This window comes from Ruditapes philippinarum, unplaced genomic scaffold (assembly GCF_026571515.1).
Source record: "Ruditapes philippinarum isolate M1 unplaced genomic scaffold, ASM2657151v2 ctg3855_1_1_1_1, whole genome shotgun sequence".
Taxonomy (NCBI): Eukaryota; Metazoa; Mollusca; class Bivalvia; order Venerida; family Veneridae; genus Ruditapes; species Ruditapes philippinarum.
Window position 1 is genome coordinate 161255 of NW_026861459.1, and position 18067 is coordinate 179321.

Genomic DNA, 18067 nt, shown 5'->3' on the forward strand with positions numbered 1-18067 from the left:
CTTGCCACTTTGTTTTCATTGATTATAAACAAAGAATTACTATTAATAATGCCTTATTGTCTTTACGAGTCATGCATGATGTCACTTTTTCAAAAGTAAAGGGATACCTGTTAATTAATATATTACTTTTATAATCATTGTAACATTGTCTAAGGACTTTAAAAGAAGTGTTGTCTCAAAGTGAAATTATTTATATCTACTATTTAAAGGTATGTTTATACATTTGTCAAATCTCTCCAAATTTACTGATGATAATGTCTCGCCTTTGTTTCAAAGCTTGATTTTTGGGGGCAATTTGATTGAATAAAAAAGCGCTTCGTACACTTTCTGTAAATATTTGAAAGTTATCCGACAGTTTAATAAAGAAGTCAATAAAGTGTTAAATTGAACTTCACTTAAATGTCGAGTTTTATTTTCAGAAAGGTGGACGCGGGAAACAATTTTGGAAACTGGATACATATAGTTTGTATTTATAAAGAAGACAGAACGAATGTAATTGAAACCATGAAAATTGCTTGCCTGTGAATAGACTTAAAAACGAACAACAACTTCAATTATAATAAGGGATTAGGAGGAGGAAGGAGTATGGGGAGTAGAATGGGTTGGGGAGGAAAAGGAGTAGAAAATGAGGAGAGAAATAGAGATGGGGCAAGCAGCAGAAGCAGTAGAAATCAGTGGCTGTAGAAGTAAAATATTTAAGTAAAAAAATATCATATTGTGTTGTAGGTGGGGATTCAGCAGAATTAGTAAGTGGCTGAAGTAGTAGAATATTCTAACAAAAAAACAATATATCGTATTCAATAATAAACATTTATTAATTTTCAGTTACTTAAAAATGGGAAAAGGTATAGGGACTGGTGATGGTGCCGGTAGAGGGTCCTGACAGTATAAAGGAAAGAGTGATCGGATAGCGGTACCAGCGATGCCATTACCTATGGCTCTCATTTGTTGTGTACTTAACTTCCTGAGTCCAGGTTTGGGTAAGCATTATTTTACGCAGTGTCATCTTAAGTATGACCTGGTGTCAGTCAAGACATTTTAATAGTTTCTCAAACTTATAAAAATTGCTTTTTTATAATGGAATCCATTTGACGTAAAATGGACAGTTTGACCAATTCGATGCAGGACAAGCTAGCTCAGCAAACTTAGCCGAGAATAAGCTGGAGAGTTTGATATTGTTGACATGTTGCCGCTTTAGCCAAGTAAAGGCTGAAGAATTAGATATTGTTGAAAAGTTGTTTTTTTTTCACTTCATAGCTCGAGTTTATATTTTATTTAGTCATTAAAAATAAATCTAAGTAATTCAATATGAATACACAATGTATACCACAGGACAAAATCATAATAAAGACAATTATGAACTTAAGTTAAATGAACACTTATTATAAAAATTAAAGTTTGTGCATGTTTATTTCATATTGTATATTAATAAGTATGTCCTTTAACTTGTACTTAAAGGTACCGCTATTGCTGGATTAAGCGCTTTTTGCTGTTCAAGAAATGAAGATATGGACGGCCTGGATAGGTTGTTTAGATGTGGTGTCAATGTTGGTATAGAGACAAGTCTTGAAATGATTGAAGCTGCTAAAATGATTTATCTTATTAATACACTAGATTTAAGAAAAAATATGTAATGTTTCTTATTCTGATATACCATATTATCACCTAAGTGCAGTAACCGGTTCACTCCTTATATAATTTAATAGGAGTTAACCAGTTACTGCATTTACTAAGATGAAGATATGTGCATGCCAAGAACTTTGGGAATTCAAACCCGATCTGGTAAATATTCAAGCAATAGATTCTTAAATATCAGTAAATAAATAAGATTATTGTTTTGAGTATTTATGTTTGTGGAAGCTACATTACCTTATTGTAGAATCAGGTATTCAATATTACTTCCAGGTTTCTAACCATGTTAGAAGAGGAAGTGTACGGTGATGGTTCGCCTATCTGGGATACCGAGTTTTCTCAGGCCAATGTTAATAACACAGGTGCTAATTCAGGTAAGTACAAGCCAAACTGAAATGAGCTGTGTCACGATTGTGTTGGTTATGTCATGGCGTGGCTCAATTATGTTTTTAAGAACCTATATTACTGTTAATGCGAGATTTAATTTAATAAAGTGCATATCTTTTACACTATCACCAGTATAGGATAAAAATACAATATGGAATGAAATATGTTGATGTGATTGTAACCAAAAACAACAATTTTAAAGTTTAACATGTCTTCTTATATACAAATACATGGTAGCTTTAAATTTGCTTATTTGATTTTCTTTCTTCATATTTCAATTTAGAACAATATTTTGAACACATTTTATCTAATCAATTATTAAACAGAATGTTAAACACAAAGTGTGCAAATACATTTGTATTATACTTGTGTAAAATTCATGCATGGCTGTTGGAAATTTTTCACCATTCGGAACAGTCAACAACTCAGCCAATCCCAATCAACTTTGCTTCATATGATAAGTGTAATTCTTATTATAATTGTATAATTTGGACCAAAATTTTTCTGCAAATGGGAGGTATTTGAATTACAAACTTCAAATAATACCTTCATATTTATGTAAATATACATAGTGATTACAAACAGTACCGTGCCTACACCTTGGGTAATGCTAAGTTTTCAAATAGAAGGTCATCAAAATACCAGGGTTTAACTATATAAAACTTATCTCATATCATTGAGTAGATGCCGGTTCAGTCGCCAGCTCTGAGAAATCAGATGACAAAAATTGCACACCTGTCGCTTTGCGTAGATCGTCGAGAAATGAAGCATTGGCAGGTTTGTACAGTGGAATGTCATTTTAACTCTTCTTATATATTGTGACAGTTTTATTGATTTACTAAAATGGTTGTTAAACAAATGAATAATGGTCAGAAGAATTGAATGTTAGAATTAATTAGTATTTCATAAACTGCAGCGCAGGACTGTAAAAAAAGCCTTTTAATAAAAATTATATTACACTTGTGTAATGACACTTTTGCTTTCCATACAAATATAGTGTAAAAGCGGCCTAATTTTAACGTTTCACTGTAGGCGCGTCAATGAAAAATGACTCTTTTTAACAGTTTCAAGTTATTATTTTAGAAATGTGATAAATGAAAAAATATATTTATGTAGTTTCAAATACTAAATATATTGATCTTGTTGAATTATAAAAAAATATGCTTTCCAGCTCAGGCTGGCATGATATGATTTTATTTAGCTCGTTAAATAAATTTCGTAAATTTATTAAATTTAAACTCATTCAATATCCTTCGTATGGCATATGATTTCACACTTTAATTACTATGTTTTACCCTCCTGAATTTTTACACTGGACTTATCCTGCTCTGAATTTGTAAAATGAATGTGTCCTACTCTGCATTTGGAACTGTCCATTGTAATTTTAAGGGATTTTATATCAGAATTTTAAAATGAGGCAGCCAACAGTATAGAACCTATGTCAAACAGTACTTTGCTAATGAAAATATTATTCTGGCAGTGTGACTTGAAAACAGATTTTGATAACAATAGAATTTGATAAATCCCTGTGAAAGATAATGTTTGATGTAGCTGAATAATTATGCATATATGTAACCAAAGTTTTTATTTTATCTTGATAGAGAAGAGAAAGTTGGAGGAAGTTTTAGTGCCGGAAGAAGTTAAAAAGCCAAAGATTGACGGAGATGTTCCCATGGATCTTATACAAGAGATAGTAGCCACAATAAATGATCCCGAGGAGATGGTTGGCCCAGATGTGAGTTACTTAAAGACTCATTATGCCTTAGAAATCCATATTTATTATAGTCTTTAGAAATATCAAACATGTCTTTGACAATGAAATAGAGCATGTTAGATGTTTAACAGCTAAGGAAAGTAGTGCTGAATGTACTGTAATATGTCATAAAGTTAGCAAAATGTAAACAAAGTAGAATTTTGACCTCCATACAAAATACTAATTCATTATAATTAAAATATACCAACTGGCAACAAATAAAAAAGCAAAGATAGTTTAACTATATGGCAAATAATATTTTTTTTAAGCTGTAACAAGATGCCAAAAATAAAAAGGTTTTGAGAAATAAAATGATTGCATTTCTGAGGTATAATGGGCCTTTAAGTTTCCAAGAATATAATATTTGAAATAGGAGTATATTAATAATTGATCACACACATCTATACTTGTAAGACAAGTTTGATAAAAAAAAGAAAGGAATAAGTTTGTTCAAACTCAACATATATCTATCTAGTTATGATGACAGTTGTAAACTTATTATATACTATCACCTTTTCACTTCTCAGACAAACCAGTATTTTATGTATTTGTTTTTATTTTCAGTCCTCGCTCTTCCCTAGTCATGCATCAAGAGACGAGAGTGCAAGAAATGAAGAGAAAAAAGGTGTAATAGAATTTCATGTCATTGGAAACTCTCTGAGTAGGAAACCAAGTCGACAGCTTCTAATATGGCTTATAGGTAGGTGTGTTACGATTTGTAATTATTGTAGAGATAACTTGTCAATGGTGACCATTTGCTACAACAGACTGTTGCAAAATTACCGTTAGCTTTCATCATAATGTTTTTTTCCACCAACTCTTAAATGAAATGGTGAAAATGCTGTACAAAATGTCCCCATTTGTGTATTTAGAGCAATGGAGACTACCCATATTATCCAAAAGAACAAATAAGCCATAGTCTATGCATACATTTCTGAAGCAAAGAATAGAGCATTGATAAATCTCTGTCAGTTACTCATATCTCAGAAAATTTATAAAAAGAATAAAGGATGTGAAACACACAAAACAAAGTGGGTCAGATTTCAGTATATTATTAATAAGGTCTTACGTTTCGGCTGTTCAATAGCCTTCATTCAGAAAAGTTTAAACAGATACTGTCAAAATAAAAGAAACCATGTTGGAATTTTAACTTAACAATTTAAGATAAAAGATATTTTGTGTCTTTTTTGGATATCCTCACAATTATAATAACAAAGTGTTTAGGAAATAAAAATCCTGCCTTTGATGATAGTTAATTTTTTAGGCACATTATGCCTCAGAAATAACTTTTTTTTTTCATTCTGTGTTTTATAATGTTGTAATACTACATGTAGATAAAGAACATATAAGATGCTGAGCATCTGAAGAAAATAGTGCTGAATGTGAAATAACTTATCATAAAAGTAGTAGAATGTACACAAAGTGGTATTTTGACTGCCTGCAAAATACTTAATCACTATATCTGCACTAAATGCCAAAATACAAAAAAAAGATAGTTGAGCTATATTGCCAATGAGCAACTTTTTGTAAACTGTAACATAGCACCAACATAAAAAGTTTTTAATGAATGAAAATAATAACATTTTATAGGCTTAATTGGCCTTTAAGTTCCATTTTAAGTTGTTTTCCATATGATTTTATAAGTGAGATAATTTATTACAGGGATGCAGAATGTCTTCTCACATCAGCTTCCGAGGATGCCAAAAGAATACATCACAAGACTAGTATTTGATCTGTAAGTTGAAAAAATAAAATTATAACATCTTCGTGCTTAATGTGACTTTAAAGCAGTATGCCTCCAGATTCATGCTAATTTTCATGAATATTTTAAAAATGTATTTAAAAGTAAAATGTTGTGAAGTGAACAAAGATAGTAATTTACACATTCAAATGGCACTTACAATCCATGTTTATTACCAAAAAAAAGTCAAAATATACATAGATACCACTTACTGCGTTAATAACGCAGTAGAATTATAGTGAATAATACGGCAAAATCAGTCATTAATCACACATAACATGTAAAAAATTAACTTTATATTGAATCTGTTAACTTTTCTATAGATTTTCATACATTTTTCTAAAGATTGAATTTTCTTGAAATATTTTTTGCTCATCTGTAGGTGTGCAGCTTTAACCCTCCTTACCTTGTAAAATGTTGAAAAGGGACTTATCCATATTTCAGTGTGGACAAAACTATTCATCTTTTTTCAGTGCAGGCCATGATAAAATGGAACAGATTTAATCTTGTCTGCACTGGTCCCATGCTTAGATTCATTCACTGCGTACAGTTTTAGGCATGTTATATGTTTTGTTGTTTGTTTTTTTTTCAGAGGAATTCTCTTAATTCTAATATATAAGATAAAAAATGATAAATTTTTTCATGCACATCCTTTGTTGTAGTATTTTTAAGACTTGAGTGTTAAAAGCTTGAATTGATGTCAATTCAACAGCAAAAAGGTTTGCTAAGATAACATTGATATTGTATACATGTATTTGAAAAACAACATGGCAGCATGTAAATAAAAAATTAAAATAAAAAAAAACCAATGAGGCATATTCATATCTGTATTCTTCATAGATTGTTTTACAGATTTTTTGGACTATTCTTGATGTTTTTATGGTATCTATAATTTTATACATGCGATGTAACACAATCTGCAATGTGATATACATGTAGACCATAAAAATAGCCAGTGATGTAAGGGTGGAAAATGATATATTACATACATTAACATCGCCTGACTCCTCTAGACAAATATTATGACATTTTCATATGGATATGATGAAAAGAATGACTTTCATAATGGTGATTAACCAATATTTGATAATAGAAATGGTTTAAGGGAAAAGGTAAAAACAGCCTTTGAAAACTGCCCAACTACTTTTATACATTGAGCATTACCCATACTTGCCCAAGGATATTTATAGGATTTTTTGTAAAATTGAAAACTTATATGCCAATATATGAACTAATTTTTAATTTTACACATTCAGCCACTATTAATATCACTTAAATGAATCCCACAGAGTTAACTCTTTGTACAGATAAGTTTTGTTTGTACTTAATTTTGCCACAACAACATTATCAACCATTATTATGTTTTATTATGCCCCCGCCATGTAATGGCCGGGGCATATAGTGTTACCCTGTTCCGTCATTCCGTCCTTCCGTCCTTCCATCCTTCCGTCATTCTGTCATCATCAGTTTCCGTTCATTATCTTAAGAACGGTTGCACACATTCAACTCAAATTTGACATATGGATATGTCATGAGAAAATACAGGCCAAGTTCCAATTTGGTCATGGTTCGATGATTTTTGGCAGAGTTATGCCCCTTTTACTTTGAAAATAATATGAAATTTTCAGTTTCCGTTCATTATCTTAGTAATGGTTGCACACATTCAACTCAAATTTGACATATGGATATGTCATGAAAAAATACAGGTCAAGTTCGAATTTGGTCATGGTTCGATGATTTTTGGCAGAGTTATGCCCCTTTTACTTTGAAAATAATATGAAATTTCAGTTTCCGTTTATTATCTCCCCAACGGTACAACACATTCAACTCAAACTTGACATATGGATATGTCATGAGAAAATACAGGTCAAGTTCGAATTTGGTCATGGTTCGATGATTTTTGGCAGAGTTATGCCCCTTTTACTTTGAAAATAATATGAAATTTTCAGTTTCCGTTCATTATCTCCCCAACGGTACAACACATTCAACTCAAATTTGACATATGGATATGTTATGAGAAAATACAGGTCAAGTTCGAATTTGGTCATGGTTCAATGATTTTTGGCAGAGTTATGCCCCTTTTACTTTGAAAATAATATGAAATTTTCAGTTTCCGTTCATTATCTCCCCAAAGGTACAACACGTACATTCAACTCAAACTTGACATATGGATGCGTCAAAGGAATACGCAGGTCAAGTTCAAATTTGGTCATGGTTCAATGATTTTTGGCAGAGTTATGCCCCTTTCACTTTGAAAGTAATATGAAATTTTCAGTTTCCGTTTATTATCTCCCCAATGGTACAACACATTCAACTCAAATTTGACATATGGATATGTTTTTGGAATGCCCAGGCCAAGTTCGAATTTGGTCATGGTTCAATGATTTTCGGCAGAGTAATGCCCCTTTCACATAGAAAATAATATGAAATTTACAGTTTCTGTTCATTATCTACCCAACAGTGTTACGTATTCAACTTAAATTTGACATATGGATATGTCAAAGGAATGGGCAGGTCAAGTTGGAATTTGGTCATGGTTTGATGATTTTTTGGCAGAGTTATGTCCCTTTCACTTTGAAAATAATATAGATACATCTTAGGAATAAGCAGTTTAAGTTTGAATTTGGTCGTGGTTCAATGATTTTGGACAAACTTATCTTTCTTGAATGTTGGAAAAATTTTGAACTTTCAGTTTCAGCACTCATACTTTTAGCCATAATTTTGGCTACACATATGCAATATGCTATTTTTAAAAGGTTAAGACTGAATAATTTCAGTGCCTTGAACATTGTATGAAAATGGTTTGTGTTAACATTGAAAAGTTTTAAGGGCTTTGAACTTAAAATGAAAAAAATAATTAATGCACCATCTGAAATTTTGGCTGCATGCGGGGGCATCCGTGGCATGATGACACATTTCTAGTTTTATCTTGACCAACTTGCAGGAAACACAAGTGTCTGGCATTGGTAAAGGATAATAACGTTATTGGTGGTATATGCTTTAGAATGTTCCCATCACAAGGTTTTACAGAGATTGTTTTCTGTGCTGTTACATCTAATGAACAAGTTAAGGTAAGAAGTTAGATTTAACTTTGTTTAATCATTAAAAAAGTATTAATGTGTTTTAAGATCTAGTGGAATAGAAATTAAGAAAAAAAATCAAAAAGATGTTCGTCAAATCATATTCATATCTCAGCATGTGGAACATTTTTCGAGTTTAATAAAAAAAGTACTGACTTTTTTCAATTTTCACTGGCAATTTGCTAGTTTCCTCGTGGTAAACTTGAGACGTTGTTTTGGAAAGATTTGTTTTTCTATTTGTTAATAATACTTTATTGGTGTTTTTTCGAGATATGTTCAGAGAGGTAAATTCGAGGAAAACTTATTTTGATACCTTGTATATGCATAGTCAGTGGTTATTCTCAGATTCCTGTTAAGGTCTCAAATAGTTATTGGGGCTTGGTAAGGTAAAGCTCAAAAGCCACTATTTGACCTTTAGGTGTCAATGTCAAAGAAGATATACATCCTAAGTGTATAATCAGATAAAAAAAACAATCAAAAATTGTGATCTTTATAAGCATTTTATTTACAAACATAAACGTAAAAAATCTACAAAGTCAGTTTATTATGGTGTGGTTGTAAATATTACAATCATGACATAAAAATTGTCATGATTAATGAGTATTTAAAGTATTTGTGAATTATGAGCAACAATATATTGCATTGATACTAATAATTATCAGCCTACATGATTTGTATTTCAGGGATATGGATTATCACATTAAACACAATATTGTACATTTCCTCACATTTGCTGACGAGTTTGCCATCGGGTATTTCAAAAAACAGGTACTCCAGTCATCAAATTTAGCACTGACAAGATGGCCCTTGGCCACTGAAAATTTAATTAGTTCGGGCCAGTGAAAAGTTTAAGAAATTTTAGTTAAATATATAGTAGAATAAATTCAAAACTGGAATTCGGGCTAGTATATTCAAAACTTTAAATTCATTCTTGCTGGTACTCTTGCTTAAAGATATATTTTGCTTGAATGTGTGATTTGAAATAACTGGTAATTGCTGTACTTTCTCTTTATTAATTTGATGTTACTAGTTAACAATTAAGACTATTCGCAACAGCAGATTCTGTCCATATATCTGGTACATCATTCTCTTGTGGTGTATTTAGTAGTTGCTGGTTAGTTAACTAAAAAAGCTAGTTGCCAAGATATGACCAAAATGTGTTGAAATGGGAGTAAATATAACAAACTAAATATAAAATAATATGATACACAAGATCAACAAGATAAGGCGTCTTTCAATGAACACAACCAACAATAAAACCCCTGATATTGAATTCGTCACTCAAAACTGGACAAATCCTGTAATAAAGATGTTCGGGTTAAGTTCTATAGATGAAGGAGAAGTATTGATTTACATGTGTTTAAAATGTATAAGTTGATAAAATAAAGTCACTAAACTATAGTCACTTATGTATGTTTCCTTTGACAGGGTTTCTCCAAGGACATAAAGCTACCAAAGTCAGCTTACCTGGGATATATCAAGGATTATGAAGGGGCAACACTTATGGGTTGTGAACTTAACCCTAGAATCTGCTATACCGAGTTCTCAAAGACAATACGCAAACAAAAAGAGGTGAGATTGCAAGTAATTTTAGTACATTGTGAATTCATGTTAAGAAATAGTTGATTGATCCAAAATTAGATTCCTTTTTATGCCACCGCAGCATCTGCGATGCGGTGGCATATAGCGATTCACCTGTGTGTGTGTGTGTTTGTGTGTGTGTTTGTGTGTGTGTTATATAGAATATATAGTGAACTTAAAAAATCTTCTTGTGAAAAACCACTAGTCCAATTTATGCCACCGCAGCATCTGCGATGCGGTGGCATATAGCGATTCACCTGTGTGTGTGTGTGTTTGTTTGTGTGTGTGTTATATAAAATATATAGTGAACTTAAAAAATCTTCTTGTGAAAAACCACTAGTCCAATTTCAACCAAACTTGGCAGGATTGTTCCTTGGGTGAAGGGCTTCCAAAGTTGTTCAAAGAATTTCATTCCATGCAGAAATCTGGTTGCCATGGCAACCAAAAGGAATTATAAGAATAAATTTAAAAAATCTTCTTGTAAAGACCCAAAAGGCCTAGAGCTTAGATATTTTGCATAAGGCATTGTCTGGTAGACCTTTAACAAGATTGTTCAAATTATAGCCCTGGGGTCAAAATTGGCCCCGCCCCGAGGGTCATTGATTTTCACTATGTAGTAAAAACTTAAAATACTTTCTTGTAAAAACCCAAAAGGCCTAGAGCTTAGATATTTTGCATAAGGCATCTTCTGGTAGACCCTTACCAAGATTGTTCAAATTATAGCCCTTGGGTCAAAATCGGCCCCGCCCCGGGGTCATTGATTTTCACTATATGTACATATAGTAAAAACTTAAAACACCTTCTTGTAAAGACCCAAAAGGCCTAGAGCTTATATATTTTGCGTAAGGCATTGTTTGGTAGACCTCTACCCAGATTATTCAAATTATAGCCCTGGGGTCAAAATCGGCCCCGCCCCGGGGGTCATTGGTTTTCCTTATATGTATATAGTAAAAACTTATAGTAAAAACTTCAAAAAAAATTCTTCTAGCAATTGACAAATGCTAGAGGTTAGATATTTTGCATGAAACATTGTGTAGTAAACCTCTAGCAAGATTGTTCAAATTATAGCCCTGGGGTCAAAATTGCCCCCGCCCTTGGGGTCATTGATTTCATATAGTAAAAAATAAATAAATCTTATTGTCTGAAGGTACAAGGCTTAGAGCTTTAATATTTGTTAAATTATATCATCTGATGGTACTCTACAAAATTTATTCAAATTTTGCCTCTTGTGTCAAAATTAGCCCCGCCCCCTGGTGGCCATAGGTTTTCCTTATATGTATATAGTACAAACTTAAAAAATCATCTTCTCTAAATTTACAAGGCTAGAGTTAAGATATTTTGCATGAAACATTGTGTAGTGAACCTCTGGCAAGATTGTTCAAATTATAGCCCTGGGGTCAAAATTGGTTCCGCCCCGGGGGTCATTGATTTTCATTATGTACATATAGTGAAAAAATAAAAAATATTTTTGTCTGAAGGTACAAGGCATAGAGCTTTGATGTTTGATATATAATATCATTTATAGGTCCTCTACCAAAGTTGTTCAAATTTTGCCTCTTGTGTCAAAATCAGCCCCGCCCCCTGGTGGCCATAGGTTTTCCTTATATGTATATAGTACAAACTTAAAAAATCATCTTCTCTAAATTTACAAGGCTAGAGTTAAGATATTTTGCATGAAACATTGTGTAGTGAACCTCTGGCAAGATTGTTCAAATTATAGCCCTGGGGTCAAAATTGGTTCCGCCCCGGGGGTAATTGATTGCATTATGTACATATAGTGAAAAAATAAAAAATATTTTTGTCTGAAGGTACAAGGCATAGAGCTTTGATGTTTGATATATAATATCATTTATAGGTCCTCTACCAAAATTGTTCAAAATTTTCCCCTGGTGTCAAAATTGGCCCTGCCCGGAGGCAGTGATTCTCATTATGTACACATAGTAAAAACAGAAAATAAAACAAATGTTTTCTGAATGGGAGAAAGCTATAGCTTAGATATTTGACTTGAAATGTTGTTTGGTGGACCTGTATCAAAATTGTTGAATTAAACCCTTGGGTCAAAATTATGCCTTGCCCAAGGGGACAGTGACCTACTTTCTTGTCCTTTGATGTCAGCAATGACATTTTGACCATGTGCACAGTTTTAGTTGTAAAATTGAACTTTGATATCAGGTGACCTAGATTTTGATGATGTGACCTACTTTCTTGTCCTTTGGTGTACAGCTATGAAATTTGAACCATGCGGTGGCATAGCATTTTTCTCAAATGCAATCTTGTTTTTGTTTTGATACATGTATATAGATCACAGTTGAGAGTTTTTTTCGCACATTTTTGCTTAGAAAAACAACAACAAAAAACACACAAAAATTGCTTATTCTGTGAAGAAAAATTTGTTGAAAAAAAGAATGTTAACTGTTAACTTTTGTGAGAAACAAAGGAGCAAGTGATACTTCAACTTGCTAGAATTAAAAAAATGATCTGATTCACCTAATCTTGCACCATCTAATCTATGTTAGTGATAAAATCTTAAGTAACTTAGTTTTTCCGTTTTAGATTGTAAAGAAAATAATAGAACAGAAGCAAGAAAAGTTTACAAAGGTGTATCCAGGTTTGACGTGTTTTAAAGACGGAGTACGACATATTCCTATTGAGAGTATACCAGGTCTTCAAGACTGTGGCTGGAGACCTGCACCTGATAAACCGTGTGTATTATTTGTTATGTGCATCTTTCTGTATTTGACACTTAAACCACTTTTTTTCTTCAAAAAGAAAAAAAGGTTTATTGTGGATATAAGTCACACAGATTTTGAGAAATTATAAAGTTATTGCTGGTGCATGCATGGGTAAAAGTTTTAAGGTATTTTCGTGAATCTGAGGTTTTTTATACTCTGAAAAGCTTTCTTTCCTCTTTATAAAATCAATGAATTGAAAAACTTAATGCAAAATTCAGGGTTTTTACATTTATATAGTGGATATTTGTTTAGTTCAGTGTAAGATCGAAATATATTTCACCGAGTGAGCACCAAAAAGTATATTTCATGAGTGGCGCAGCCACGAGTGAAATATGAACTTTTGGTGTTCACAAGGTGAAATATATTTCGATCTTACACTAAACTAAACAAATTTTCTTTTTATTATATGCAAAGAAACGTTTTAAAAAGACATTAAACCTAATACTGAATGAAAAGCGCGCCAAATAATAATACAACGTGACGTCATTTACCACGTCACGTCATTAAGTTGGTACCCCGTTCTGTGCACGCTGGTATTTCACTGAAACAACGTAAGGGGCTTAAATTCAAAAAAGTGAAATTATCAAAGTGGTAATTTCACTGTTTCAAACAGTGAAATTACCAGTTTTTATATCACTGATATATTTCTATAAACCACCGAAAAGCATGCAATAAAACTTCTTTCCATGTGTATGGGGTTGTATATCATATACTTAACCTGTCTGTTACATTGTGCACTCTGACATGGCAGATGTTGATATTATAATGACATGTTGTGTATTTTTTCTAGGAAGGAACCTGTAATGGACTCTGATCAGCTCTACAACATCTTTAAAACAATTCTACAGCACTGCAAGGTAAACATATCATTTTAAAGTAATATAACTATTTGTACGCATCTTTTGTTGATATTATAAAAATATGATTTAAAAGTAATAATACTATTTGAATGCATATTTTATTGTTATAATAGGACGTGGAACTGTATCACTTTTTGCATGTTTGTAGGTATGCATTTTGATTTTCTGATAACTCCCGAGATATTGAATTACCCATACTTATTATCAGAGTTCTTTCCCTTCAATTGTTATATATAAGTAGTTGCATTAAAAGTGTTTGTCAAGTTTGAAGAGAAGTTCTCAATAAAATTCACACAGATAACATTTGATTCAAATGACTGTTGGCCAAATTAGACTAGCATTGTACATTGTAATAGTAAAAACAACTTCCCTGTGTTTTACAGACTCATGCTTGTGCTTGGCCTTTCCTGAAACCAGTGGAGAAAGCTGAAGCCCCTGATTATTATGATTACATCAAGTTTCCTATGGGTAAGTGACATATGTATTTTCTTTGTTATCTTTTCTTGTGCTCTTTTCCTTGCTACATTTATGAAGTTAACTTTTCTTGCTAAAAATTCAGAATATTTAAATATTTTGTAACTTTGAAGGGTTTCCAGGATATCGTGTTCCTAAGGTTTTATTATGAATTCCCACTTGACTTATGAAGTGTTTTTACTCAGGTGCCTGTAAATTTACTGAGATGCCTGAAAAATTGCACGGAGGGGCACCTGATGTTTTCCTTTACCAATGTTGCCATATGACATTTACATTGTCAGTGTGATTTAAAACATAACCAAAATTAAATGATCGATCAGTAATATTTTCAGAACATATTTTTAAACCCTCTTTTAAAGGATAACTTTTGCATTACAAATCTAAAATGTAGAGCTTTAAGAAAAAAATATTTTTTTTGTAGGTTTTGTGTTATGTATTGATTATAAATTGACTTTAAATCAATTGCAAATTCTATTTATAGATCTTCGAACAATGGGAGATCGTTTAAAGAACAGATATTACGTTCACAAGAAATTATTCATGGCCGACATGATGAGAATCTTCACAAATTGTCGTTCTTACAACAAACCTGATACAGAGTATTATAAATGTGCCAACACCATGGAACGATTCTTCAACAATAAACTCAAAGAATTTTCTCTGATTGACAGATGATGAATCAGTATATTTTCCTTAAAAATCTGGTTTGATCAAAGCTGTTGGTGTAAGGTAGTTTCAAAGATCGTCAACCTGGAAATTGGATTAGACTTAAAATAAGTCAACTTGGAAATAATCAAGTGTTCAAAAAGAAAGAGTTCTTAACTCGATCTATAATCTATGTTAAGTTTAACACACAGTAGAGTAATTACATTCAACTTTTACTTGAAGTCATATTTAAGTTATTTGCTTTAGATTAAAAATATTATGAACCTTAATAAAAAAAAAGATACATGTTTGAAAATTTCTCTTGACATTGAAATGTGTTTAGTTTGATGGAGGATGCAAGTTTTACAAATTTAATATATTAAGAGATGAAAGTTTATTTTAAAATTGCTTCAAGTTTAATAACACTGACATTAATAACTGATGCTTTAGACCTCTGATTTTAGCCAAATATTAATTAATGGTTGATGATTCAAGCTGAAACTTCAGAAGTGTTGATGTTGAGAAGAAAAGTGGAAGTGATTGAAATTGAGACAGTCCAGTGCGAAAAAAATATGCACACGTCTCCAGAAAGAAAAAGGAGGGAGAAAAGTGTGATAGCTTTTTCTATAAGGGTATTTATGTGGGTACATCTAAATGCTGTAAAAGTGATTGTTATTACAATGTATATTCAGTAGTGGAAGATACAGAAAAAGAATGCGTAGGGTTTATCTAATGAGACACTTTTCTACACAACTTAAAATTTGGTGATAAAATGTAAAATGGAAGTGTATTGCTTCCTTTGTTAAAGTTTATTATTCATGACTTCTACAAGATGTTATGCATTTTTCAATATAATTTGAACTATGATATTAATGTACATATATTTATTTTTTATCATTTTTATTATAATTATTTTGAAAGCCTGTCTCTGAAAAAAGCAAAGATTTTCATTTAATGTAGAAAGGAATGCAGGAAATATTTTGTTATAAATATTGTACTGATATAAAAGTAAATTGATTAATAGTGAATTAAACAAAATGACAAAATGCTAGTTTTTGAATTAACTTTATACCAGCTTCATCTGAAAGTGATAAGTCTATGCCACCAGGATTGAGCAAAGCATGCATCTTAGCAGTCTGACCGGCTTTGTTTAACTGATAGCTTAATAGCTTAACATCTTTTTTTTTGTATAATTTTGTATTGAAATCAACGGGATTTATATTGATTGACAGTTTTAAATGCAAAGCAAGATAAATAAAATATACCAATTCATCATGTAATGTGTTAAAGATACAAAGGAATCATTTGTAATATGACTGAATTTAAGATGAGTGCAAATTAAATTTATATTAACACAACATTTATAGTTTCTAAACCAATAGTCAATTTTCATCAGTGAATGATAAAGATTAATTTTAAGAAATGAACATATTCAAATTGTTTAAAAAAAGTATGTATGATACTATTAGTTAGGAAATACATTAGAACAAGACAATGTCAAGAAGTTCATTCATGCATATTCATGAAAGAAAAGTGGAAATTCTTATTTATAGAAAAATGTATTATTTACGATTTTTACTGGAAACAAACCCTCACAACCATAACATAGTTTTTTAGTATGTTAAAATACATTTTACCCTTTTTAGCTCGACTTTTCTATGAAAAGGGGAGCTATCCTACTCGCCCCGGCGTCGGCGTCGGCGTTGGCGTCACACCTTGGTTAAGTTTTTCGTACCACCCCACTTTATTTCAGAAGTATTACAAGTATGGCTTTGAAACTTACCATACTTGTTCACCATCATAACCTCCATCTACAGACAAGAGTACATAACTCTGTCAAGGTTTTTGACAGAATTATGGCCCTTTTTTGACTTAGAAAGTGTATTGAGCTTGGTTAAGTTTTTTGTACCACCTCACTTTATTTCAAAACCATTGGAGGTATTGCTTTGAAACTGACCATACTTGTTTACCATCACGACTTCATCAACAGACAAGAGGACATAACTCTGTCAAGGTTTTTGACAGAATTATGCCCCTTTTTGACTTAGAAAATACATTGAATATGGGTAAAATCCACTTATTGCCTTAACCCTTTGAGATATTGCTTTGAAACTTTTAATGCTATTTCACATCATTACCCCCATCTGTACGCAAGAGAAGGTAACTCTGTCAAGGATTTGTTTTAAAAATTAAGGCCTTTTATCGACTTAGAATCTTGGTTAAGTTTTTAGTACCAGTCCACTTTTTAGCTCGACTTTTCTATGAAAAGGGGAGCTATCCTACTCGCCCCGGCATTAAATAATGAATTGAAACTTCCTTCATGTAATTCAAATATCAGTTTACAACGCATTATCTACATAGTGGACCACGAAAAGTAACCAGTCACCACAGCCTGTGTGAAAGAGATCCACTTGTGACCAACTGACAACATCTAAAAAAGCTTGATAAAATTTATCTATTACTTGTATTATAAGGTAACTATAATACTTTCACATACAAAGTCAAATCTATATATTATGCTGATTGTACAAAAATATACTGCTTCCTTGGCATAGATTTCTTGAAAAATTATGTTATTATGTCATTTACCAAGGTGTTCTGAGTGACGTAAAAATACCTTATTCTCTCAAAGTGGGTTTAATACTATTAAATTTATTTAAGGCTCAACTCAGTTTTTTTTTCTTTCTTACCAGCCCTCTTTTGACTTAAACATTTCAAACTTTGCTGCAGTGTTCAAGGGTATCACACAATTCAGTAAAATAATTCTTCACTAAATATCTTAATGCTCATGGCCATTGTTCACTTTAAAAATACAGAGATTCTTGTATTGCCTTTTACTGCAAAAACTTTTTTTATTGGCAAGCAATAAAAAAGTCGAGCGCGCTGTCTTACGGACAGCTCTTGTTATTGTATGTACTTAGTATATGAATGTGAAAAAAAATAAAAGAAATAAACTTCTTACTTTTGTTATGCTACGGAAATTAAAAGATTAATGTTTTCAGTACAACTTCATGTTGTAAATGAATTACTAGATTAGACCACTTAAACTTACAGACGTCTACAGTGTTACAATTGAAGGTCACTGACCAAGATCCATGACATAAGTGTGATTTTTACTGATTATTACCCTTTCTGAAAAAAGAATTGTTACCGGGACAAATTCCCCCCATTGTTTTACCTCA

At 31.8% G+C, this 18067-nt stretch overlaps 1 protein-coding gene across 1 annotated transcript in view; it reads left to right on the top strand.

Annotated features, from left to right (window-relative positions):
- LOC132715670 (histone acetyltransferase KAT2B-like) overlaps positions 1-17191 on the top strand; it is a 67145-nt gene extending 49954 nt beyond the window's left edge. Inside the window, exons 8-12 of the mRNA XM_060698710.1 lie at positions 10022-10165; positions 12728-12876; positions 13697-13763; positions 14150-14234; positions 14722-17191. Coding sequence (XP_060554693.1) covers positions 10022-10165; positions 12728-12876; positions 13697-13763; positions 14150-14234; positions 14722-14915 — 639 coding nt within the window. The 3' untranslated portion in view covers positions 14916-17191. The remainder of the gene's footprint in view (positions 1-10021; positions 10166-12727; positions 12877-13696; positions 13764-14149; positions 14235-14721) is intronic.
- The last annotated feature ends 876 nt before the right edge of the window (positions 17192-18067 follow it).